The sequence below is a fragment of the Anolis sagrei genome, chromosome 1 (genome assembly GCF_037176765.1).
Source record: "Anolis sagrei isolate rAnoSag1 chromosome 1, rAnoSag1.mat, whole genome shotgun sequence".
Taxonomy (NCBI): Eukaryota; Metazoa; Chordata; class Lepidosauria; order Squamata; family Dactyloidae; genus Anolis; species Anolis sagrei.
In genome coordinates, this window is record NC_090021.1 from 31,715,314 (window position 1) to 31,741,456 (window position 26,143).

General features: G+C 38.6%; 1 protein-coding gene across 2 annotated transcripts in view; it reads right to left on the bottom strand.

Moving 5' to 3' along the window:
- KCNH1 (potassium voltage-gated channel subfamily H member 1) overlaps positions 1-26,143 on the bottom strand; it is a 309,132-nt gene that overhangs the window by 117,330 nt on the left and 165,659 nt on the right. For both annotated transcript variants that reach the window (XR_009629959.2, XM_060754331.2), the window contains exon 10: positions 20,368-20,564. Coding sequence is in view for 1 of the 2 variants with exons in the window: in XM_060754331.2 (XP_060610314.1) it covers positions 20,368-20,564 (197 nt within the window). In the remaining variant the exon portion in view is untranslated. The remainder of the gene's footprint in view (positions 1-20,367; positions 20,565-26,143) is intronic.

The following is a 26,143-nucleotide window of genomic DNA, read 5'->3' on the forward strand; positions in this document are numbered from 1 at the left end:
AGTATGATAACTAGTGTTTGAAGAAAGGGCCATACATCTGGTGGTTTTATGTTTTAAAACAAAGCAGTGAATTCTAAGCACACATTCATGCAAACTTGATCCCACTTCATGTGGACACAGATCTATGTACTACCTTTCTATTGCGATAGAAAATATATAAAGACTCTGTTTGTGGATGGACGTGAGTGTTAAATAAAGCACACATTTAAGCTCACATACATCATTTATTTATCAGAGGCTATTTAACTTTTCTGGCCACCAGGGGAGCTGTGGCTTTCATCGTCCATCTGCGACACTGATCAAGTACTTCCGCATTCCCTGCATGCTTTGCTGGAGTGCTTTGCTGGAGTCTTTTTTTATGGTCTTGTAAATTAGTTAAATTAGCCTCCCCACACATAGGTGGTACCTAATTTTCCTACTTGACAGATGCAACTGTCTTTTGGGTTGCAAAGGTCCACAACAAGCTACACCATTGGTCAGAAGCTCACTCCGACCCAAGCTGGCTTCAAACTCATGACCTTTTAGTCAGAAGTGATCTTAATGCAGCTGACACTCAGCCAGCTGCGCCACAGTAGAATTAATGCTGTTTGACACCACTTTAACTGGCATGGCTCAATGCTATGGAAATATGAGAATAGTAGTTTTGCGAAGTCTCCAGCCTTGTCTGTTGGTACTTCACCAAACGAGAAATCCCAGGGCAGTATTTAGCTATGACAATTAAAGTAGTGTCAAACTGCATCCATTCTACTGTGCAGGTGCACCCCAATCTTCTACTACCTCTAAATTTGAATATTTTTTCTACCTATCTGCCAAAAAAAGACAGTCAAGCCAGCTAGTGATACTAAAATGCAAGCAAAATATTGATTGAAATAGAACATAAAAGCTAATACAATTTTAAAGTGCAATTAGAAGCACTACATTAACATGCAGAAGCAATATCCAAGCAGTTAAACCTCCATAAGAGCAAACCAACACACCTGCCAAATACCTGTCTGAATAAAAAAGGTTTCTAACTACCAGTAGAAGGAGAAGAGAGAAGGAGCCAACCAAGCATCTCCCAACAGAGAATTGCAAAACATGTGGAAATGGAAGGTATTAACTTCTGCTTTAATATTCAAGGTCTCAACCTCTACAGCTTAGGGCATTTTCATGCATAATGTAACCAATAACCTTTTCACATTTTCTAGGTCTGTAATACAAATATAAAAATAAATGGGCTAGAATATGTAATGTTCCTCCTGTTTTCTACTTTGCATTAGCAGCAAGCTCACAGGGATGAAAACAGTACTAAAAGAGCTCAAAGGCAAGCTTAATGTCACATGTGAAAATGTCCTTATTTACACAGAAGGCCAAGTGATATGGATTCAGTTTTTTTTCTTAAACATAGTCTTATGGCCACTCTATCAGTAAGCTAATTCTGAGACTGGCTGCTATCGCCACCTCTGGAAGCTTATCTGCATGTTTCCCATGCTGGCTTGTGGCAGATTTTTTACAAACAGAAATTCATGTCTAGCCCACACTTTTTAAACACTACTCAAATAAAGGCTGTTGTTTGCTGTAAAAAAGATCAAACAGGGCTAGGAATGTATATAAGTCATGCATCTTCATCTAAGTAAAGATGAAACAAGTCATAAAATATATTTTGAACATAATTGTACTCCTACTATTAAAATAATAGAGTAAATCCACCCTAACAAATGTTTCTATCCAGTGTTTCAGGCATAAATCTACACCAATATATACCTCACATGGATGAATGGATGAATGGATATGTGTAAAGATTTATAGAAAGGGAGAGACAGAGATGGAAATGGAGATTGTAAATAGGGAAAGACAGAGTGTTGCAAATTTTCTGTACTAAATTGTGTATTCCATTATTTATTCTGCATGAAATGGTAGGTAGTAAAAGTAAAGGTTTTCCCTTGACATTAAGTCTAGTCAAGACCGACTCTGCGGTGTTGTGCTCATCTCCATTTCTAAGCTGAAGAGCCAGCATTATCCGTAGATGCCTCTAAGGAGTGCCCTTATCTTCCTGCCGAAGTGGTGCCTATTGATCTACTCACATTTGCATGTTTTCGAACTGCCAGGTTGGCAGAAGCTGGGGCTAACATCAGGAGCTCACCCCATCCTGCAGATTCAAACCACCAACCTTCTGGTCAGCAAGTTCTGCACCTTAGTGGTTTAACTCGCTGCACCATCACGGCTGCTTGTATGAAATGGTGTATTCCATTATTTCAGCTATTTATTAATACAACTTTATTATAACTGGCTCAGAGGGAGAAAGAGACAGATTATGATGCAACCTCTGTATCATAACCTACACAGCTTTATCCTTTGATAAAGAAACTACAAACCACCATGCCTCTACTTTATAATGAAACTATCTAAGTCTATGTGAAATAAGCAAAATGAAAGATTTTCAGGAGATAAGTTGTGTCATGCACATTTTGTTATTACAGCTTATCCTCAATCTCATAAGGGGTTGGTTTAAACTCCGATGAGCTAGTAAAACTGAATTGCTGTGTTGTGAAATGATGCATGTCTAAAAAGTGTGTCACCAACATGAGATGTTTGGAAAGCTCTCATCCAGAGAACATTTTAATCAAATCTGCAAAAGTCAAACCTGCAAATGCGCTGATTGTAGTATATCTAGCAAAAATGCCTAGTGAATAAATTGGGGGGGGGGGGTGAGGAATCATATTTTTTAGAAATGAAAATAGTTTGAAAATGAACTTGTATGGAGAGTCAGATCTCAATACGTACAACGAATGGTGTCAAAATTCCTTTGGATCAAGAATAGCGAAGTTACTGATATACAAGCTTTGCCCAAAACAGAGAAAGAAGTGATGTAGTTAGAAGAATAAAGTGTGAAGGATGAATTTGGTATGGACTAGTCCAGCCACTTAAAGGACTCTCTCTAGCAAATTACAAGGAAGTGAAGTCTGCATGTACTCTAAGAAAGCAGCAAAAGTTCACTTTCTGTACTCTCACTGAGTACAAAGGCAAAAAAGTCAGAGAAGGACACTTTGAAATATGTGGGTTAGTGCTACACCCAACTAAAGCTGCTGACTGCGGCTTGGAGGAAGCAGAAGAGCTTGCATAGAAAAGGCAGACAGACCCTTTTGCGGCACCATGCTCAGTCATCAAAAGATTTGTTTCACTAAAGTCTGTTACATAAAGATTAAACAGTGTGGCTAAAAATAAGTATTTCCTGTTAATTGTAAATGCCTCATCCCACTGTCTTGCTGTGAATCCGAAGCTGCAGTTCAGTCAAATGTATGATCTGAAAACCTACATTGTTCTATTTATTTTAAAGCCAGCAATGGAACTTTGCAACTCAATTGTTTTGAGGGTTTTTTTTCAACATGAAAGCATCTATTTCAAAACAATTCAGTAAAACATTGATTGAGAACTGGATCCAAAAGGGCTGCTCAACTGATGTAGTTGCTTCTTTCATCAAAACTTGAAGGAGGTCATTTAACTCCAAGAGTAGTTGTGGTGTGCCTTCAAGTCATTTCCAATTTAGGGTGACCAAAAGGCAAATCTACAATTGGATTCCTTAACAAGATTTGTTCAGAGTGCGATTTCCTTTGTCTTCTTCCGAGGCTGAAAATATGTGACCTGCCTAAGGTCATGTAATGGGTTTCCATAATCGAGTGGGGATTCAATACATTGAAACAGATTCTGGAGTGGTGCAGAAACTTGCAAACGAGAGGGAGTTAAGAAATACAATGAGCAGAAATCTCGGCTGGCAGTTAGGCACTATTTAGATTTAGGTAAGTAGCATATTTGATAGCACAGGGCTTCTTAAACTTTTTCCATTCACAACCCTTTTCTGTCTAATTCATTTTTATACAACCTTGGGTATATAGGTATATAAAATAGGTATAAACATTGAACACTTATTGATAATAAATCAACATTTGCAAAGCTTGCTAAATAGACTGGTTTTTCTTTTTATGGAGTATAACTGAAGCGTTTTCTGCAGAGTTCACTGTAAACACTGCACATTGTTGATAACAGATTTGTGTAAATGGGTGGCATTCAGAAACATCTTACTGTTCCCAGATTTTTCACAACCTCAACATTGAGCTAAGGGGACCCCATTTGAGGTCTGTACACACAATTTGAGAAGCAGTGTCATAGAAGATAAAATGAAGGAAAGTGGGCCTATCAATTTTGCTAAGACACCATTGCACTTAGCTCTTCAAGATTTCAGCTGACAGTAGCCACTCTATTTCACTATAGCGGAGATTATCTTGGATCAGCAACATTGGCTTCATCCTTTGCCTGAATAGCATACATGTCACCTTGCTATCACAGGAAATTTGCATGCCAAAACATGAGCTTGGGTTTGCTTTTCTTTCCCTTTCCTCCTGATTTTTTTTCCCAATACCTTTTCCTTTTGTGTCATCCAAATTATACTGTAGAAGGCCCTCTATATTAACTAATGCTAGAGGTGAAGAGCCCCTGCAAAAGTGGGAAAATACTAATAAAAAACTTGTCATTTTAAACCTGAAACAACACCTCTCTAATAATAAGTTTTTATTTAAATTCCGCCACCATCTCTCAAAAGGGACTCAGGGCCACCTACAAGGCACTCCAAGGTACAAGAATATAAAATGCTATCACATACAAATTATAAAAACAACCACTATCAACACACATAAAAATAAGATAACACAATTTTAAAAACACAGACCATCTGTAGTTAAAACTAGCTGTCATCAAGTCACAACTAAAGTGCCAGAGTGTCTAGGAATCTCTAGATCTTCCAGTGTGATTTTGTGGTTTTTTAAAATCATGTCAGAAGCAAATTGGAGTCACTTCTGGTGTGAGAAAATTGGCCATCCGCAAGGATGTTGACCAGAGGATGCCTGGATGTGTTACCCTCCTCTGGGAGACTTCTCTCATGTCCCCGCATGAGAAGCTGGAGCTGATAGATGGGAGTTCACCCTGTCTGAGAGATTCAAGCCACTGACCTTCAGGTCTTCAGATCAACAGTTCAGCCAGCAAAAGGGTTTGACCCATTGTGCCACCACAGCTCCTGATCTGTGGTCAACTGCTACCAAACATTAACCACAAAATTGCGATGGATGACCTATTACTATAGTCCATGATAAATTGAATTCACAAAAGTTAAATAACCTAATGTGGCAGACCAACTGTAGCTGATAAGCTGGAAGATAGGACACTGTATCATAAAGTCCTTTGGAAGTCCTTCTCTGAGTTCTTTTCCTCCTTTTGACTAAATTTGCACGGCAAAAATCCTTTAAATAAATAAGCCGTATCCCCCCTGAGTGATTCATTCTTTTGGACACTGCAGGATGTGGGAAAGAGTTTGACAAAGAATACTTTAAACACTGGAAAATAAACTAAATTCTTCCATTCTGCAGTAATACATTAGCTTCTGCTGCCTGCGATCACAAAGCGCACTGGTGTTTGAAAAAAGATTTTGTGCAGTAAAACACTAGGCACGCTGACTCCAACGCTAGCCCCACTGTGCTCAGTGGGACATTCTTCCCAGGCAAACTATCTGTGCATTAGCATTGTAGCTCTAAATTCTTTCTATTGACGTGGCTTCCCTGCTCTAATGGTACAGTTTTTGTGATGGCAGAAATATAAAAAGTGAAAGGTCTGGTCCTCTTTCCCCATTTTGTAACGTTTTATATACACATCCTGCCCTTCTTTTTCAAAAGAGGAACAAAAAGCAATCGAAAAGAAAACTGGCTTCAGTATCCCTCAAAGCTGACTGTAGGTGAATCTTGAAATAGATGGTGAGGTCATGGTCCATGCAAACCAACAGAAGGTAATTGGTTGTCCTTTCCTCACCTCTTTGCCATTTCTGTCATTGCCATTTCTGAAACTTAGCAGAGTATTCCCCAATGCTATTAAAAGAAAGTTGTTTTGCAAGGGTTTCACATGAGCCCCTCTAAAATCACGAGTGATTCATTTGTATTCCATCTGGATGCATTCTTGATTTGACCCAGATATTAAACTCATGCCAGCAGCATCTTAGTCTGCCCATGAGTACAGAGACACTGACATAAGGCACAGATCCAGTAGCTGGGATATAAAAGATGCTTCAAAGAAATTGTAGCCCAATCAGAAACAAAATACTCTGTCCAAACTTCCATTTCTGCCATTTTCCAAGTGTGCATCAACAATGTAGAATTGATGCAGTTTGACACCACTTTAACTGCCATGCCACTATCCATGGTTTGAAAATATTCCAACAAAACAAAACCTAAATTAAACTATCTTAATTTTGACAATTTATATAAGGGGCACAATTTTACCATAGTATTGTATAAAATGGAACTTGAGCATCCATGGATTTTTGTATCTATGGGGGTCCTGGAATCAAACCCCACTGCTCTCTGCCACTGAACTACAAGCCTCACCAAAAAATAACTTTTTCAGTTCAGCAAAGAGAGGATTTTGCATTATGAACAAATGGATGAATCCTTACACATCTTACATTTTACATGCAGAGTATTATAGGGGGTATAATCGTATACAAAGCATCTAAGAGTAAATGTAGTATCACACCTGAGAGAGACCTTGGTCCAAATCCCCATTCAGCAACAATAGTCACTGGGTGCCCTTAGTTCAATCAATTTCTCTTATGGCCTAATAGCACTGGCAGGTAAAGATAAAAAGGATTCAACAAAGTTGGAGAAAAGTTAAACCAAAATGTTATAAGAAAAGAAGTGAACATACAGCAGCCTGGAGAGAAAGCAGAATTATACTAATATTAATATTTTTGTCTCCAAAACCCCTTTAGGAACAGCTTAGGGAAACAAGAAGAGGGACACCCAGATTGCTAGAAGTTAACAGAACACATGGGATTCTGGGAATTTTCCATTATTTAGACCTGTAGGAAAACTTGAACTCCTTGGGTGCAAATTCGCAGATTCTGTTTTGGTTGGAAACCCATTCTTGGCCTGATTGTCTCTTCATTTATATCCTGTTAATACAATTGTTGACACAACCAATACAGACACAAGGTCACCAGCTGCGACGAACAGCATTTAGAAAAATTGTATTCTGTATTAAAAAGAATGAAAGTAATCATGGAACATTGAGAGCACAGAAGTCGTTTGAGATTTAACCTACATATAAACAGAACATTCCTGCACAGAATAATATTTATGAACAAATTAGCACACATACATATATCACCTATATAACACACAAAATGCATCAAGCTGTGTGACAACTGAGCTTGTTCTTCTACCACAACATAGCTGAAATAAGAACAAAGGCATGATAGTAACTGATGTACAAAATATTTGGTAACACATCATATCTCCAGGGTTCTGATAACACCGGAGGAAATTATTGGGCTATAGTTCCACTAAAATCAATAGGACAAGTTTGTCACAATGATCGAGGAAACAGTGATGAGGGATGTAATGAATGAAGGATATAAACTGGATACACTGTGCATTTAAAGATTATTCACTTATTTTATTATCGCTGGAAAAAGGTATAATTTTCAACATATTGACATACTGTAAAGAAAGCAAACTTCTGCTACAAGGGTATGTTTATCGCAAGTGATAGCAAAAAAAAAAAAAAGTGCTTTTCCACCAGAAGCAGTAATAGCACATACATTTTGTTTTATCAAAAGTTGTATTTTCAAGGGGAAATGATCAGTGCAACAAAAAAGTGTTTTAAAGCAGAAAAATGCATGAAATTTTCACCAAAATATTCCAAAATACAAAGAAAAATGAATGAAAATATGAATAACATCTTATTCAGCTAAGAGTAAGCCTATTTTTCATTATTGTGGGGGGAGAAAAATATTAAATAGTTTACAAATATTTAAATGGTTCAAATCTAATAGATTGGGACTACATGATAGCTTTACCATTTAATTTAATTTTCTATAATGGTAGGGCGTGAGAAAACACTGCCTAAAATTGTCTATAAAGACTTCCGTCCATGGAGAAATTGTTGATTTTTGCTTCTATGCAATCCATAAAGCAATAAATGTTCTGAAAGTTGCCACTGCAGCAAATGACAACTTTTAAGGCAAAAAGCAGCTTGAAGAGTAGGGATATTCATATGAGAACAGGATCCAGTGGGGAAAGAGGGGCCATTCTCCCTTTCTTATATGCTCCACTCCTAATTCAGATCTTTTAAATTCAACATAGATGAAAAACATCCTGTTTGTTGCTAAAAGAACAAAAGAAATCTGAGACGGAGAGCAACGCAACAGTAAGAGATACATCTTAATGCATAAACATGCCCAAAGAATAATGAGCGAGGTCTCATGAGGCAAAGAATTACATAATTTGATATGTCACTGAAGAGATGCTCCTATTACACATTTATACATTCAGAGCTAGAATAGGGGAAAGGAGACGTAATGCAGAGCCTTCTTGAACACATTACAAAAATCTTGTCTGGTATCAACTAGGTAAAGGTAAAGGACATTAAGTCCAGTCATGTCTGACTCTGGGGTGTGGTGCTCATCTCCATTTCTAAGCCGAAGAGCCAGCGTTGTCCGTAGACACCTCCAAGGTCATGTGGCCGGCATGACTGCATGGAGCGCCATTACCATTGACTACCAAGCATAATAATAATCATCATAATAATAACAGCAACTTTATTTTTGTACCCTGCTTCTGCAGGGGCTGCCGCCGGAGTAGACTTGGCTGAAGGGCCAGCTGCTCCTGCGGAAGCAGTATGAGCCAAGTGAGAGAGAGAAGAGGAGGGAAAGTGGAGGAAAAAGAAATTTCCTCCTCTGCTTTCCCACCACATCTCCCTCTCACTCGGTTCGTACTGCTTCTGCAGGAGGTGCCGCCGGAGTAGGCTTGGCTGAAGGGGTAGCGGCTCCAATGGCTCCCTCCGTTTCCTCCCCAGCACCAGCATCTTCCTCCTCCTCCTCCTCTTCTTTTTCCCACAGCCTCAGGAGGGAAAGCAGAGGAGGAAGGCAGGAAAGGAGAGATGGAGGGAAGGCGAGGAGGAGGGCCGTGGAGGTGAAAGTGTTCCTCTTGACAGGAGAGGGTGGCATGAGCACCAGAAGGAGGGAGGAAGAGAGGGGAAAGAGGAGACGAAAGAGAAGACAAAAATGTATGAGAGGGAGGGGGGAAGGCGAGGAGGAGGGCCATGCAGGGAAAACCGCAAAATAGCGAGTCCATGGTAAGCGAACCGCGAAGGAGTGAAGGAACACTGTATATAAAACTCAGCAGCCAATAACAAATTCAATTTATTGTCACCGGTGGACAGACTGGTGCAACAATAATTTTAAAGGATAGGGTAGTAACTAAAATGCATAGGCCATATGGCAGCAATACGGATAAGAGCAATAGTAAAGTGCAAGGTCACAATTTTGGGTCCTAGCTGGGGCCAACTACCTATGGAAGTGTCTACTCAAAAGCACAACAGAACATCCACGTCTTTAAGTAGATAGGGAGGGTGCTAGCCTGATCTCCCTGGGGAGGTAATTCCAGAGCCAAGGGGCCACAACCGAGTAGGCCCACTTTCTCATCCCCACTAACCATGCCTGAGACGGAGGTGGAAGCGAGAGGAGAGCCTCCATAGAGGATCTTGGAGGTCACGCTGGTTCATAGGGGAAGATGCAGTCACAAAGATAGGCAGGTCCCGAACCAGTTAGGGCTTTACAGGTAATGACCTGCATCTTGAATTGTGACAGGAAACCTATCGGCAGCCAGTGGAGCTGTTTAAACAGGGGGGCGGGATTTGACTGCCATCATCAGCTAACCTTAGCGAGAGGATAATGTAAATCAAAAACAGAGAACTCTGGTTTTTCACAGATAGTACAACATTTTAAAAAACACTAATAATGTGCAGAACACTGCCATTCAGGATGGTCAAGTGCATTCTCTACACATAAAAACCATAGGAAAAAGCACTGTTTTGTTTCAATCAGTTATATATATCAGGTGACATGCCATTGGTTAGTCTCAACTAGAGTAGACCTATTGAATCAACAGTGGAATGGCGAGTCAGCATATAAATAAATCTAATGGTTTGATAAGTCTACTTTAGTCAGGACTAAGACAAGATAGAATCATAGAATCAAAGAGTTGGAAGAGACCTCATGGGCCATCCAGTCCAACCCCCTGCCAAGAAGCAGGAATATTGCATCCAAATCACCCCTGACAGATGGCCATCCAGCCTCTGTTTAAAAGCTTTCAAAGGAGGAGCCTCCACCACACTCCGGGGCAGAGAGTTCCACTGCTGAACGGCTCTCACAGTCAGGAAGTTCTTCCTCGTGTTCAGATGGAATCTCCTCTCTTGTAGTTTGAAGCCATTGTTCTGCGTCCTAGTCTCCAAGGAAGCAGAAAACAAGCTTGCTCCCTCCTCCCTGTGGCTTCCTCTCACATATTTATACATGGCTATCATGTCTCCTCTCAGCCTTCTCTTCTTCAGGCTTCTTCAGATTTAGGTTTTCATGTTCTCATCTTGTGTCTTCAACAAGCAGCCTAAGAAGGACCTAGAAGGACCTCTTCTACTACAAAGAATAAAACATTTCGCATTACTGAGTTCTCTCTGTTCTGATAAATAACATTAGGTTTCTCATTTTTGTCACCAAGAGAATGTTTGTTTATGCAGAAGTAGCATTTTCCAATTATTTGGGATTTATTGTTATTGCAATCTACGTCAGTCACAAATTCGCTCTCTCATCTCTTCAGAAAGTGTGATTTGTACACATGAAGCAACTGTTCCAGATGAGTCAACATGAAACATCTTGTGCATTATTAATTGGAAAAGTTTTGAAGTGCGGTGACTTTTTTGAGCTGTCCAAGTATCCATTTGAAAGTGCTGCCATGAATGCTCATATTACACTTCATAACTATTCTACTGCCTGTATGGCTTGTAAAAAAAAATCTATTTTCCACCATAGTTACATGAAGGCACTAATCTAGATAGTAATACTTTAAAGAATATGTGCCAATACCCTGTAGATACTGTGAGGCTGAATGTTGCAATACCAAAAGATGACAACATTTCGGTAACTTTATATATACATCTAATTTACATTATGTTATATGACAACTTTAAAGAAGAAACATGACATCTGAAAATCTCAGGAGAAAATAAGTGCACCATGCTAAAAGCCAGAACTGCAACTCCCTCTCTCTAAAATGTAAGATGGGATGTAATTCACTAGCATTTCCATCTACCCTGCAGTAAACCAAGGTTATAGTAAAAAGTAGGTGCTGAGATTAAAGTCATTTCTAAATCATGTCATGACTGTCAAAAGAAAATTACTATGATGAATGTGACTGTCAGGCCATGCGAAAAAGCTTTTTCTATTGACTAGAGCAGATAATATCCAAATGATATTCCATATAATTGTTGACTGACTATGGACAAACACAAAATCCCATTAGCTTAACAGAAAATGAAGCTCATTCAAGGACAGAAGAAGTCATTGAAACCTTGTGAAATAATAAATAGCTTTACATAATCTTTATTATCACCGGCATGGATGTTACTTGTGATATGCTGCTTCAGCACCTTTAAACAAAGCAGACAGCAGAAAGTATAAAGTAAATATAGCCATCCTTAGGAATGCATCTCATATGGGTTGGGATGTCAGCTGGGCCTGATCTTAGGCCCCTTCTACACTGCCACATAATCCCAATTATTAAAGCAGATAATCCACATCATTTGCTTTGAACTGGTTTATACGAGTCTACACTGTCATATAATCCAGTTCAAAGCACACAACCTGGATTTTATATGCCAATGTAGAATGGCCTTAGACATATATGATGCAGGGGTGGAAGTACTAAATGAATTGGGTTTTCATCATGTGCTCCCAAATTTCCTCCAAAGGTGAATATATGAATATAAACACACCTTTTGGACCACCATTAGGGATTTTTTTAAAGCAGAGGTAGTATATGTTTTGAATTCAGAATGTCTATATTCAAACCTTGTTATTTGTAATTAGAATCATAGAGTTGGAAGAGACCTTGTGGACCATCCAATCCAACCCCCCTGCCAAGAAGCAGGAAAATTGCATTCAAAACATCCCCAACAGATGGCCATCCAACCTCTGTTTAAAAGCCTCCAAAGAAGGAGCCTCCACCACATGCTGGGGCAGAGAGTTCCACTGCTGAACAGCTCTTACAGTTAAGAAGTTCTTCCTAATGTTCATTAGTTACTTCCAAGTAGAGCTTATAAGTAGGGCAATATTTTCCTTATTTATTTTTTGGGGATGGGAGACACTTCTTATTTCCCAATGATCTTTGTGAGAATTTCTCTTATCCCCACCCAATGGCAGTCAATGAAAACATTTTCAGTAGAGCTCTCCCACATAGTGTAAGGCAAGACTGAATTTGCCAAGTTTCAAATCTAATTTCCCCCTTGCCCAATATACCTGTGAGAAAGCAGATGCTGTCAGTTTCACATTTTACATGCACCTAAAAATGCAATATCTGATTTGAAAGTGCACAACTGAAAACAATGTGTTTGTGTGTGTGCACGCGTGTGTGTGTGTATGTGTGTGTGTGCGCATGTGTGTCAGGAGGGCCTTGAGAAACTGCAAGTCACTTCTGGTGTGAGGGAATTGGCTGTCTGCAAGGATGTTATCCAGGGGACAGCAGGATGTTTTGATGTTTTAGCATCCTTGTGGATGTCTTCTCTCATGTCCCCGCATAAGGAGCTGGAGCTGACAGAGGGAGCTCATCCACATTCTCCTCGGATTTGAACCTCCAACCTGTCGGTCTTCAGTCCTGCCGGCACAAGGGTTTAACCCATTGCGTCAACGGGGGCTCCTGTAATGTAATGTGTGAAAGAGTTCCTGATATACAAGCAATTCTAAGTAACCTTTTCCATTGGACATTCATTTCATGTTTTGTTTTATATACAATCATGTATATTATATCTAATACATTAAACAAAGAAGCTACAGTCCTTGGGGAAACGTGCTCTTGCTTTTCCGTCTAGACATCCCGAGTAGAGCAGTCTTAATGAAATGCTAAAAAAATTGCACATGTATAGCAGGCCATGACTACAGTTTTCAAAGCCACTTGTTTAATCTGCTCTCATACAGCCTAAAAAGCCTAATGTTTAAATGACATAATAAAATATTCAAGGCACGGAGAGCACTAGAGAGACCTGAATGCAGACACACTGCAGGCAAGCAAGCTCTCGCTGGTAGAGCACAAGCAATTACTCTACGCAATCGTGTCCACTAGGACTTGCATCTCCAGGAGGGAGAGCAAACACACCCATTCTGCAATAAGTAAAAGTAAACTGAGCACAACTGAGAATAAAAAGCAAGCACATACAGGAAAAGTAAACACTTATTGAAATAGAAAGAAAAGGAAGCACTCTGCCAATGCGCTGATTCGGGGCATTCGACTGATGGAACACTCAAGAGGTTAAAAGGCAAAACTTGAAAGCCATGCTCTGAAGAGCTACATTGCTCCCATTACAAAGGAATCCTTTGCACAGTTTCTCACAATACAAATAAGAAATATAATCTATCGCCCTTAAATTACTGGATTCATGTAAATAAAATCATCTGGCAATCCTACTTGAGTTCGGGGTGACCCTGCATGCATTCGTAGCATTGCTATTTTTGTGCCCCATCTGGCACAAAAGGCAGGGGATAAATTCAAGAAAAAATGAAATAAATTACTTCTTCAGCTTAAAGTTCCTATTGTAAGCCTTTTCCAAAGAACATATTCTTGAAATACAATTGACCCTCTACAAAACCTGCTTTTGTAGGGTTGATTCATCAATTTGATTAATATGTTCTCTCTAGATCCTCCAATTGAAGTCCAATGGATGGCAGTCAGATTGCTCACCAGAGCGGCGTACAGGGAGTATACAACCCCCCTGTTGCATCAGATCCACTGGCTGCCAGTCTGCTGTCGAGCACAATCCAAAGTGCTGGCTTTTGCCTATAAAGCCCCAAACTGTTCTGACCCAGCTTACCTGTCTGAATGTATCTTCCTCTATGATCCACCTCAGAGGTTAAGATCATCAGGGGAAGCCCTGCTCTCTGTCCCACCCCTTCGAAAGTGCGATTGGTGGGGATGAGAGACAGGGCCTTCTCAGTGGTGGCCCCTCAGCTTGGAACTCCCTCCCCAGTGAAATTAGATTGGCCCCCTCTCTCCTGACCTTCATAAAAAAATAAAATATGGTTCTGGGACCAAGCTTTTGGTCAGTAAATGGGAGCAGTGCAATAAGAGACCATAAAATAACATAATGACAACTCGGATCGGCCCTGGAATATGATTTTAACTGATGCTTTAATGTTTATGTTTTAATTGTTTTGGATTTTAATACATTTATTTATTTATTGATATGTGTGTGCATCTCTCTCTCTCTCTCTATATATATATATATATATAAGCAACATTGAATTGTTGCCTTTTAATGCCATCCTGAGTCCCCTTGGGGGTGAGAAGGGTGGGGCACAAGTGCGGCAAATAAATAAATACATAAACAAACAAACAAACAAATAAAATGTATGGGCAACCCCTGGTGGAAGTTAACTATACAATCATACACTGCAGGACCTAGGAATTTCTAGACAGATCACTTCTCCAGGCATTTATAGGTCCTCCAGAAATTTTCTATTGTCTACGGAGTCAATTTCCAACTACGTATTTTTTCAACTTCATGTTTTGTGCCTGGAAGAAGATAGAAAAAAAGCCCTATATACACTTCAAAATCAGATAGTTGACCTGATTTGATACGAAGGTACAGGGCCGTAGTTGTTTTCTTTTCCACTTTCCGTGCTTCTTAAACAAGTCATGACACCATGTATGAGTGGCTTAGACAGTTCTTTAAATCATACCTTTGCCTTTACCAAAAATAAATATTTTAGTTCTATCATTCACCAAAAGAAAGACAAAACTGAATATTTCTACCCTGAGAAGCAGAAACTTTTCAAACACATACTAGACAACTGCTGCCACAGAATGTTTATGTCTTCTGCTGTCTGCAGAAAGAAATGTATTGAGTGACTCAGGATAACTAATTTGCTATCAACCTCTTGCAAGTAAATAAATAAAAGACCTACAGCATGCTTACTTTAATACCAATCAAATTTAACAATTCTCACTATCAATCAGCATGAGTCTATCAGTGTCTGCAATCCAATTAAAATACCATTATCTGAATAATCTGATGGAAATTGCTATTCTGGAATGTGCTTCCTATAATAATGTTTTACAGATGAACATGAAAATGGCAAAGTGAAATTCACAAGATCATGTTGTTGGAAATGGCCTCATGAGCTCAATGCAAGATTTCCACCTAAGATCTCCAGCAGGGAGTATCCAGCTTCTTTCTGAAGATGCCCAGAGAAGGAGACCTCATCAATGGATCCGCTATTACTCTTTGTTGAACATTTCTCTTAAAACATGCTAAAAATGCCTGTTTTATTTATTTATTTACTGTATTTGTATACCGCCTTTCTCAGCCAATTGGCAACTATTTAAGTTTTGAATTAGGTTCTAATATAAAGTCATGCAACATGGGAACTTGCAAACTATAGACTGGGGCTCTATCACCCTATTTAGCCTAGACAATAGGCTAAATAGGGTGGCCAGTTCAGAGACACCTAAAGCAGTGATTCCCAAACTCTAGACCTCCAGCTGTCTAGGCTTCAGCTACAACAAGCCCCAGATACTTTTGTCAATGATCAAGGATTCTGGGAGCTGAAATCCAAAACATCTTGAAGGCAAGAGTTTAGGAACCACTCGTCTATGTCCTTGAGTTTTCTGGGCCAGAACCTAAACCCTAGGGGATGCCGCCTGGTGATGTCATTAAGTGCTATACCCTGAATATCAATATGAATTGTACTGCTGGTCATTCAAACACAGAGAGAGAGAGAAATATTTTCTTGTTTAGAAATTAAGGTAGAAAACTTATCTAAAGGGGCTGTTCCTAGAGGAACAAGAAATAAAGTGATTATTCCTTCTCACTTATATAGGGATGTTGGCACCGCTTCTGAAAATATGGGCCCCAATCCCAGATGGGATCTCCTTAGTTCCTTACTGGGGTCATAAACACTTTGGCAACAGTAAAATGTTTCTGAATGCCCTCGATTTACAAAAATCTGTTAGTCACAGTGGATTCTGCAGAAAATTCTTCAGCTGTACTTCACAAAAAGCAAAATCAGCCTGTTTAGCAAGTCTTGCAAATGGTGATTTATTATCACTAAATGTTTGATTTTATACCTACAGTAGAGTCTTGTTTATCCAACATAAATGGGCCGGCAGAAAGTTGGATAAGCGAAAATGTTGGATATTAAGGAGGGATTAAGGAAAAGCCTATTAAATGTCAAATTATGTTATAATTTTACAAATTAAGCACCAAAACATCATGTTTTATAGCAAATCAACAGAAAGAGCAGTTTAATACATAGTAACATTATGTAGTAATTACTGTATTTACTAATTCAGCACCAAAATATCACAATGTATTGAAACCACTGTGAATCCGGGTGGGAGGCAGACTGCATTGGATAAAACAGAATGTTGGATGAGTGGAGGTTGGATAAGCGAGACTCTACTGTATTTTATATGCCTATGTATATATCTATATCCCTCGCGTCATATAACCATTTCTTGGATGGAAAGAGATTGTGAGTAGAAAAAGTTTAAGGTACCTTTATTCTAGTCTATTTGCCACTAGCTGAAGGTTAATGCAGAGGAGAGTGGAGAATAAATGGTGGTATAAAGCTGGGAGAGAAGGAGGAATCTAATTACGTAAACAGACAGACCCTCAGTCCCCAACATCCCCAATAAATTGCCTTCTAGAATAAGCTTGGGTGCCAACTTGCAGAAAATACCTACTTTTTATTACTTCAGTGAACTGCACAGCAATGTATAAAAATACAGCTCTAGCTAATCTGCCTGTGCCCAATATAGTACCAGACATAATGAAACCATTAACTTTCTTTACGGCCAACTTAATTTTTCAAAAGTATTAGCTTTTTCCATTGGTAGGAATTCAAAAAAGATGCATTATGCTGTGAAGATTTTCATTCGTCTCAGTCTCAGTCAAAACTTACAAACACGCAGACAAACAAACAGGATGATTAATTAGGCCAAAGGATTCCATGCTATATTTGAAGTCATAATAAGGAAATGGCTTAACAAAATGGGTCATGCTCATTGCATGCTGCTAATTGTAGCAGCCAAGCTCTACTCTGCAATTACAGCTGCAAAGTTACACACTTGTAAAGCTTTTTCTGGTTTTCATTAGATTTCATGGGTTTCTCCTATCATTCCGGCATCTGAAGTGATAAGTTTCAGCATAATTTTAACATGGAAGCCACCTTGTACTCTCCACTAATAATCACACATAACCAAACCTAGACCGCATAACTTGCACAGCCAATCTCAAATCATTTGTGCATGCAACTATATACAAAATGGGCAATGACTAGCACCAAAATTGTAACTTCATATATTCAGCTATATGAAGTGTTGCTGGTGTTGTGTGCATTCCAACATTTCCAAGAGTCTGACTTACCCAAGGTCGGTTAAACAGGAATTTGAACCCTGGCACCCCAGTGTCCAAGTCCAATGCTCAAATCAGTACAGTACACTGGCTCTTCATATGGACTGTACTTAAGTATGATATACACATATTACATATAGATGTCATTTCAGTGCAATTGCCTTTAGGACATTTGCTCCTCTATTGCTTGCTAGGATTGTGCTGAATGTTCATCTATTTTATTTCTTAAATCAGAAGTAATTATTTTGTGTCTGAAGAATAAATGAAAACTATTTCTCCAACGCTACATTATGAGAATATTCACCCTTTCTCCTAGTAACTCTTTCTTATTGTGTCAGTGGGTTTTCTATTCTACATCAGGTTTTTCAGTTAATCACATACCACAAATACCACAAATGTATAGAATGAATATGATAATTCTTTTTAATATGAATTTATGAAAATTGGCACAAAGCACAAATTGAAGAGGCAGAAGCATCATTTTCTTCAAACTGTACTCATTCCCACCTCCCTCCCTCTCTTGCTCTCTTGTTCTTCTCTCTCTTCATGGAGCCAAACATACCAGAAATAAAAACCACACAAAATCAACTAACCCAAAGTTCTGCGATATGGACAGCAATCTCCCAAAGAGGACAAAATCACGAGGCACAGAGGCTGCTCCCTTGAAGCCATAAAGCCCTGTACTTCGCACTAGCGCTCCCTATGGTGCTAACTCTTAACTCAAAATGCAGCTCTTATGTCAAAGTGAAAGCCAAGCCAAGCAATGACTCTTATCTCAAAAGGCTCTTAAGTTGGGATGCTCTCAAGTCAAGATTCCACTGTACTTTGTTTCAAAATCTGGGCTTGAATCTCTGTATGCAATCATATTTGTGTTCAGCTAGGGTTGCCACTCTACAATGTGGTACTTTTCATGCAGAAAAACACCTGCAGCATTAAATTATGGCAATGCAGATCAAACAGCTTTTCGTCTCATTTTCTTTTTGAAGCTGATGATGTTCATCTCTTTATATAGTATCATCAAATGTACATTAGTGCTGTACAGTAAAACAACCCGAAGGCATACAATCTGAAATATATGTATATACACAGGCATACACGGAAAGAAGGATGAATAAAAAATCACAAAACTGCACAATACAATTGCAGAAACAAATCATCCAAATAAAATGCAAAATAAACCCTACAATAAAATACAAAGCAAGCTGTCCAATACACGTAATCAAAATATACAAGGCTACAAAACAACATCAGACTAAAATCCCAAAGCTTTGGAAATTAAACCAAGTTTTCAACTGAAGTTTAAAAACAACAAAGGAAGAAGCAGTGTCCAAATTTAATAGAATTCACACATTTCTTACATAATGTAGACAGAGAGCACTTGCGGGTTTTTAACTGAATACAGAAACAAGAAAGGGTGATAAGTTTCCCCTGGCCCATACAGCAAAAAGTTTGATGTTAAAATGTTATGCATCTCATCAGATGCTAAGGATAAATGACGCCTCTCTCTCTCTGACTTGGTAGACATTTTTGCTCCTTCTGGATATAATCACCAAAATAATACATTGGAGTGGAAAGGGGGTCTATATTTAAATGTCACTGAAGTATCCCTTTTTAATTTTTTTAAATCTTCTTTTGAATCAATCTTACCACCACCATAATTCTATATGGATACCATGCCACTTCAAGAAACAGATCTGCATTTTACATTCTACATATTAAAATAGAAGTCCATCCATCAAGAAGGCATCTTACAAACATATTCTCAGTAGTTTTCACCTTTAAGTCACAGTCTATTTTTAACACTATGCAGCTAGATAAATCGTATTGGCAGGGTTTTCTTGGGACAAAACCCACTGAATTTCTCATTTGCTCACACATTCATAAACTGAGTCAGTGACAGAAACTAAGTGTCGATGAGCCATTAAAAGATCAGAGGTTATAATCTAACCTTTTCTCACAGTATGGAAAGACATTGTTATCTTGAAACAATATGGTTCAGAATTCTATAGACATACATAACAATCTATGAAAATCCAAATGTTGAGATTTTTTTAAAATGTCAGTAAATCCTGGGGCTGACAGATGGTGGTAAGCATAGCCATTCTTCACAAATGACTTTGTTGACTAATACTAGTGGAGGTTATTAACCAATGACACCTAGAAGACCATGGCTGTCCACCTTGACCTAGCACAACCACAGTTCCCAACCATCATACACATGTTTATGTTATTTTTATTAATTTTATGTATTTAAATTTTTTTTAATCCTTCTGCCAAACTTTATCAAAATGGTTTCCTATGAGCTTTCATACTACTACATATATTCATATATAAGTCTAGAAATTTGAGGAAAGAAATTAATCCCAAAAATTGAGTTGACTTATCCATGAGCCATGTAAGTACTCTTATTAAAAAAGTACCAGCACATTATCTGAATAAAAGGAATCACTGGTCCCCATCCACTCTTTGTGGTGATGCTTCTGACCTTTTTGAATGCCAGGAGCAGAAATGGTGGCGACCAGGGGCAGTTGGCCCCCTGGCATTTCCCCCACTGTGCAGAATAATATTCGACTTAACCACAGCTCTTATCAAAATCCACAATTGAGATCCCAAAACCTGCCCTCAACTTACAATGCAGTTGATTTATAGATGAGTATACATCATATGTAAAGCTGTGTAAATACCATAGTTTTTCAAATATGCTGTAAATTTTCTGATATACCAATATAAAACAGGCCTGTAGTGAGCTCTAACTTTTAATCACATGGTCATATTAAAGAAGCAATAAGACATGGAATAAAGTGGTACATTATATGCAGGAATAAATTATGTGGAAGATCATTGAGAAAAGGCCACATATAACATGGAGTAGTTAAATGCATGGTACTTTACCCTTTTCCGCAGATTGTATGTCAGAATGAGGTTCCTGGAGAAAGAATGTGAAAAAGCTGTGTAGAATTCCAGCACTTTCTGTAAGGCATCCCTTTTAATCACGTGAAGGTCACAGTAAGTCAAAGCCCTTACGTTAGCACAAGACTGGGCTAGAGTAGTTTCCTTCCAGAAGACATCTCCAAAAACATCTCCTTTGCCTAGGGGAAATAAAAGCAATAATATCCACAATCAAATAAGTGTCAAGACTCAAAGAAGAGACACAACAAAGTATTTCCAAAAAGTGTACTATTTCTATCAAAAGTCCTTTTCTTATTTACTCCCATCACTGTGAACATGCACTCTTAAGTATGTAAGGACATGTTCTCTGTGTAAAACATACTCTCTGGCCCATTCCATGCTGCCAGTCTTCTCTTTAAACCAAAACCTCCATTATCATAGGTGTCACGTTGATCTAAGAAATTAATGTTGTCCTTGGAAAAGATAGAACAGAGAGTGGTGGAAAGCATTCAGGCAACACTGATCAAAAGATATGAGTCTGAAACAATTTGGCATGCTGGTCTTGTAACTCCGGTATTATGATAAAACATTATCATTTTACACACTGTTTGCAGACGTGGGTAATGTGTGCTTTGTAGGCAGCTTGTCAGAGATGCAGAATGTTGTATATCATGAGTAACAAAATGCAGTGGTCCTTAAAAGTTAGGACTTTTTCCTCATGTAATCCCAGGCCAGTTTTGAAATCAAAGAATCATAGAGTTGGAAGGGACCACATGCGCAATCTAGTCCTCTGGACACCTTCCAGTTTGTAAAAATCTCTCTTAAATGGTGGTTCCCATAACTGGACACAGTATTGCAGGTGAGGTTGATCAAAGCAGAATAGAGAGGCATCGTTACTTTTCTTGATCTAGATCAGTGGTTCTCAAACTAAGGCCCGGGGGCCAGATACAGTCCTCCAACGTCATTTACCCGGCCCTCGCTCAGGATCAACCTAAGTCTGAAACTACTTGAAAGCACATAACAACAACAACAATCCTATCTCATCATCCAAAAACAGGCCCACACTTCCCATTGAAATACTAATAAGTTTATATTTGTTAAAATTGTTCTTCATTTTAATTATTATATTGTTTTAAAGTGTTTTTTGCACTACAAATAAGATATGTACAGTGTGCATAGGAATTCATTCATTTTTGTTTTCGAATTATAATCCGGCCCTCCAACAGTTTGAGGGATAATGACCTGAGCCCTCTGTTTAAAAAGTTTGAGAACCCCTGATCTAGACACTATATTCCTTTTGATGCAGCCCAAAATCCCATTGGCTTTTTGGGTTGCTGCATCATATTGTTGGTTCATGATTAACTTGTTGCCCACTAAGACTCTAAGATCTTTTTCACATATTCTATTGTTGAATCAAGCATCACCCATCCTGTATCTTTGCATTTCATTTTTTCTGCCTTGCATTTCTCCTTGTTGAAATTTGATTTGTTTGTTTTGGCCCAGCTTTCTTATGTGTTAAGGTCATTTTGAATTCAGCAGGCTTGATGAATCTCATCAACCAGTCAGTTACACCTCCATTATCTTCTTCTCTATGTTTCTCAGAAATGACTGCTGTTTATACTGTATGCACCGTTAGGCAGACATGACTGGGCCTCAGCTACTAGCTCCACCCCCAAGAAAGGGCCTCTCAAGCACACATCCTCAAACTCAAGGCCTTAAGCAGAGGTATTAGTACACTAGATACCAGAACAACCACAAATCCTTAAATACACACACCACTAAACAAACAAGCACTGAGCCTTTAAACGACAACAAACAAACAAAAACTCAGCTTTCGACCACAAGTCAAGGCTCTCCCCAAGCAGAGCTCACCTCCTGCTCCATCTTCAGCCACTGGGCTTCTGTTCCGAGATTAGATAGATACACACACACACACACACATATATATGCACAATATATCCAATAATAAATCAGCATAATCATTGGATCATATGAAATCGCATGTTTCCAAAAGATAAGCGTATCTCCATAAGATACGTTCATTTTGAGAATCAACATTGGATTCAATGTGGAAAAAGGATTAGCTAGTTAAGACTGGATCTACAAGAAGGTTATGTAGCAGCTCAACTGTGTACTATCCCGCCCTGGTTTGATCCATTTACTGCCACATACACCTAAAATCCGTTTGGAAAGCCACACGGCATCCCTAAAACATAATCACAAAAATACAACTGGGTGTTTCTACTCTGAGCACATGTTCCTCATACTGGTTTATGTCCAGTTACATAACTACAATGGCTGTAGGTTTTGTTGGATTTTTTGTTGTTGTTTGTGTGAATAAGCTATACATGTCAAATAGCCTTTATCTCTTTTCCATCGCTCTAAGCACCCACCTGCACTCTCACTGAATTGGGTACATACCTGGGCAGTTACCTTAGCCCACACATGTGTTGCCTCCATCCGCTCTAATTGTCTGCCTCATTTTTCAAATTAAATTACCAGAAAAGTAGGTGTATGATTGGCAGCACATGGTGCAATTGTGTACAGGTTCTCTAAGATGTATTTTCTACTGAATTCAATAGTGCTTACTCCCAGAAAAGAGCTTGCCCCGTAAGAACATTCCATCATCCTACTCAAATGGATCTATAAAGGCAAAGAAAGCTTCAAAGAATAAAGTTTCAAAGCTTTGCACATCACCAGAGGACAAACCAAAGAAAAAATGGTGTTGACCTTTCCAGACGTTTGTAGGTGAGCAAGAACCCAGGTGACATATCTGTGGCAACTCCAAGCCACTCACCCAACAACCAGTCAAAGCTCACCAGTGTGGCTGCAAACTCCCTCCACTCCTGATTTCACCCCAATTCTAATTTGAGGATCAAAGCACATGTTTTAAAAATCAGTTCTTCCCCAAAATAGCAGTGCAATCTGAATCATCAATAAATAATGATGATGATGATGATGATGATGATGTATTGTCGAAGGCTTTCATGACCGGAATCACTGGGTTGTTTAGGTTTTTTCGGGCTATATGGCCATGTTCTGGAGGCATTCTCTCCTTGCATCTATGGCAAGCATCCTCAAATGCAGGCGAAACATCAGGAGAGAATGCTTCCAGAACATGGCCATATAGCCCAAAAAAACCTACAACAACCCTATTATTATTATTATTATTATTATTATTATTATTATTATACACTTTATTTATATTCCAATTTCTGCCCTTCTCCTCTAGGGGACTCATGGAGATTACAGCATTTATATACATATGCAAACATTCAATGTCTTTACGATCCTATACCATGAGACACACAAACACATTTCCAGCTTCTGAAGGAAGTGCTCATCTTTGGCTCTGGAGATGTGCTCTCCTCCATTTTGAACCCAAGGAGTCTGTGTTGTCACCTCTTCGTTATGTGGCCAGCAAGACTGCTTGGACCATCTCTTTGCCTTTTCCCGCTGAAGCGTACATATTTATCTACTCACATTTGCATGTTTTTGAAACTGCTAGGTTAGCAGAACTGGAGCTGGCAAATAGGAGCTCACCCCATCTCGCGGATTCAAACTCTCAATGTTCAGGTCAGCAGTTCAGCCAACCTTCAGGTCAGTAGCTCAGCACAAGGGTTTAACTCATTGCACCACCACAGCTCCTCAAAATCACCCTAAAGCCTTTAGGCAACAAAAAAAGGCTTTTATGTTGGAACGGAACTTTGTGTGTTCCAAAAACACTGAGATTGAAGACAGGGCGCATTATTTCACCAATACAGATAACTCATTCTTAATAAGTAACTGTGCTTAATCCATTCCATTTGAAATGTAGAATGCTGCCAGTATTCTATATATGTTTTAAGGAATCTGAAATAATGTTTCCTGTGTCATTCAGTCAAGAAAATGAACTTTTTTTCAGACTTTTTCAAATGTCACTTTTGTTAGACACTAATATTTAATTTGCTAATTCATTAATTACAGTAATTGGAGCAAAGTAGGATAATTAATTGGATAACAGAAACTCAACTGTCAGTCTTTTGTTAAAACTTCTAAAATAATGTCTTACAACCTAAAGGCATTCAATCTCTTTGTGTTTCCTTTCTTTTCCCGGCTCAAGTTTAATTGGCAAAGTGGATAAAAGTCACCCTGAGATTTTGATCTCCCACCCTTTTTCTTTCCATGTAATTTCATTCTGAATTTAAGTAGCGCACCTTGATCTACAAATTGAAGGTCAGATTGTGCATTAAAAACAAGGCTGGATGTCATTTTAAGAAGATGTTTTTGTCAGTCACTCAAACCTAGCTGAATTCTTTCCCTTTTACTTTCATGTGAAGAAGTGCTACACGGCAGGTGCATTAATCAAAATACTTCCACAGAAACATTGTATTCTCAATGTCTGTAAGAGCAGCTATATAGTCAAATGGTCACTTTCACACAGTAAGAGTCTATAATATTTATTTTGCTAAACATCTTAACCGTTTAGATAGATACTGAAGGACTGATTGCTCAAATGACATTTTGAATACATTTAATTCATCTTGTATGCAGTCTATATACAAACACTGCTATAATGACACCTAGAACAAAGTATCATAAACTAAATGAAAAGAGAGGGGGAACGAAGCTATTCATTTTTCTCCAAAATGTATATACCATCCAAGCTAACGAAGATTTGCATAAAACATATGTAGACAGAAACAAAGTTTGAATGATGTTCAAAATACTTACTAAATGGGGCATAGACAAAGATGTTATATGTGAATGGTAATTTATTTGCTGATATGCACATAGGTTTTGTCCATATACTCTGCCCTCTAACCACCCATTCCCTCCTCTCCCCTTCTACCTCTACCTTCCGCAAGAACCTAAAAACATGGATGTTCTGCTGTGCCTTTGACTAGGCAGTTTCAAAGAATTGGCACAACAATACCCAAGTTCCAGCACTTTAGCATGACCCTCTGCTCTACAATCCTAACATTTTAATGCCCATGAACATTACTCTCCCATCTCTGCCTACTGAATTTTTCACTTTCCCTTAGCTATATCTAGGAATTTTGCACAAACTCAGAACCCTCTGAATTAGGCACTTTTACTGCCCTGCATGATGTTATGTTTTATAGTGATATGTTTCTATTTGGCTTTGTGTTTATTTTATTTTATTGTGTCATGTTTTTAACTCTGTGCTCTCTGGGCTTCTCCTTTTGTAAGCCGCCCAAGTCCCCTTGGGGAGATGGAGGCAGGGTATAAAAATAAAGTTGTTGTTTTATTTATTATTTATAAATAAAAACCACTTTGAGTTCCCCTAGAGATGAGAAGGGTGGAATGTAAATACTGTAAATATTTATTTATTTATTTATTTATTTACAGTATTTATATACCGCTTTTATTTATAAATAAAACTGCTTTAAGTTCCCCTAGGGGTGAGAAAAGCGGTATAGAAATACTGTAAATAAACAATTAATTTTATTTATTTATTTATTTATTTATTTATTTACAGTATTTATATTCCGCCCTTCTCACCCCACAAGGGATTCAAGGCGGATTACAATGTGCGTATACATGGCAACCATTCAATGCCATAGATACACAACATATATAGACAGACACACAGAGGCTATTTAACATTCCAGCTTTTTGATGAGGGTATTCTGGCCACCAGGGGAGCCATCACTTCACCGTCCATTTGTGACACTGGTGAAGTACTTCCTCATTCTTTGCATGCTGCTGGAGATTTTTATGGCACCGTAAATATTCCTTCTGGAAGTATCTGTGGGCCTCTCTAGGTCCTCCAGTA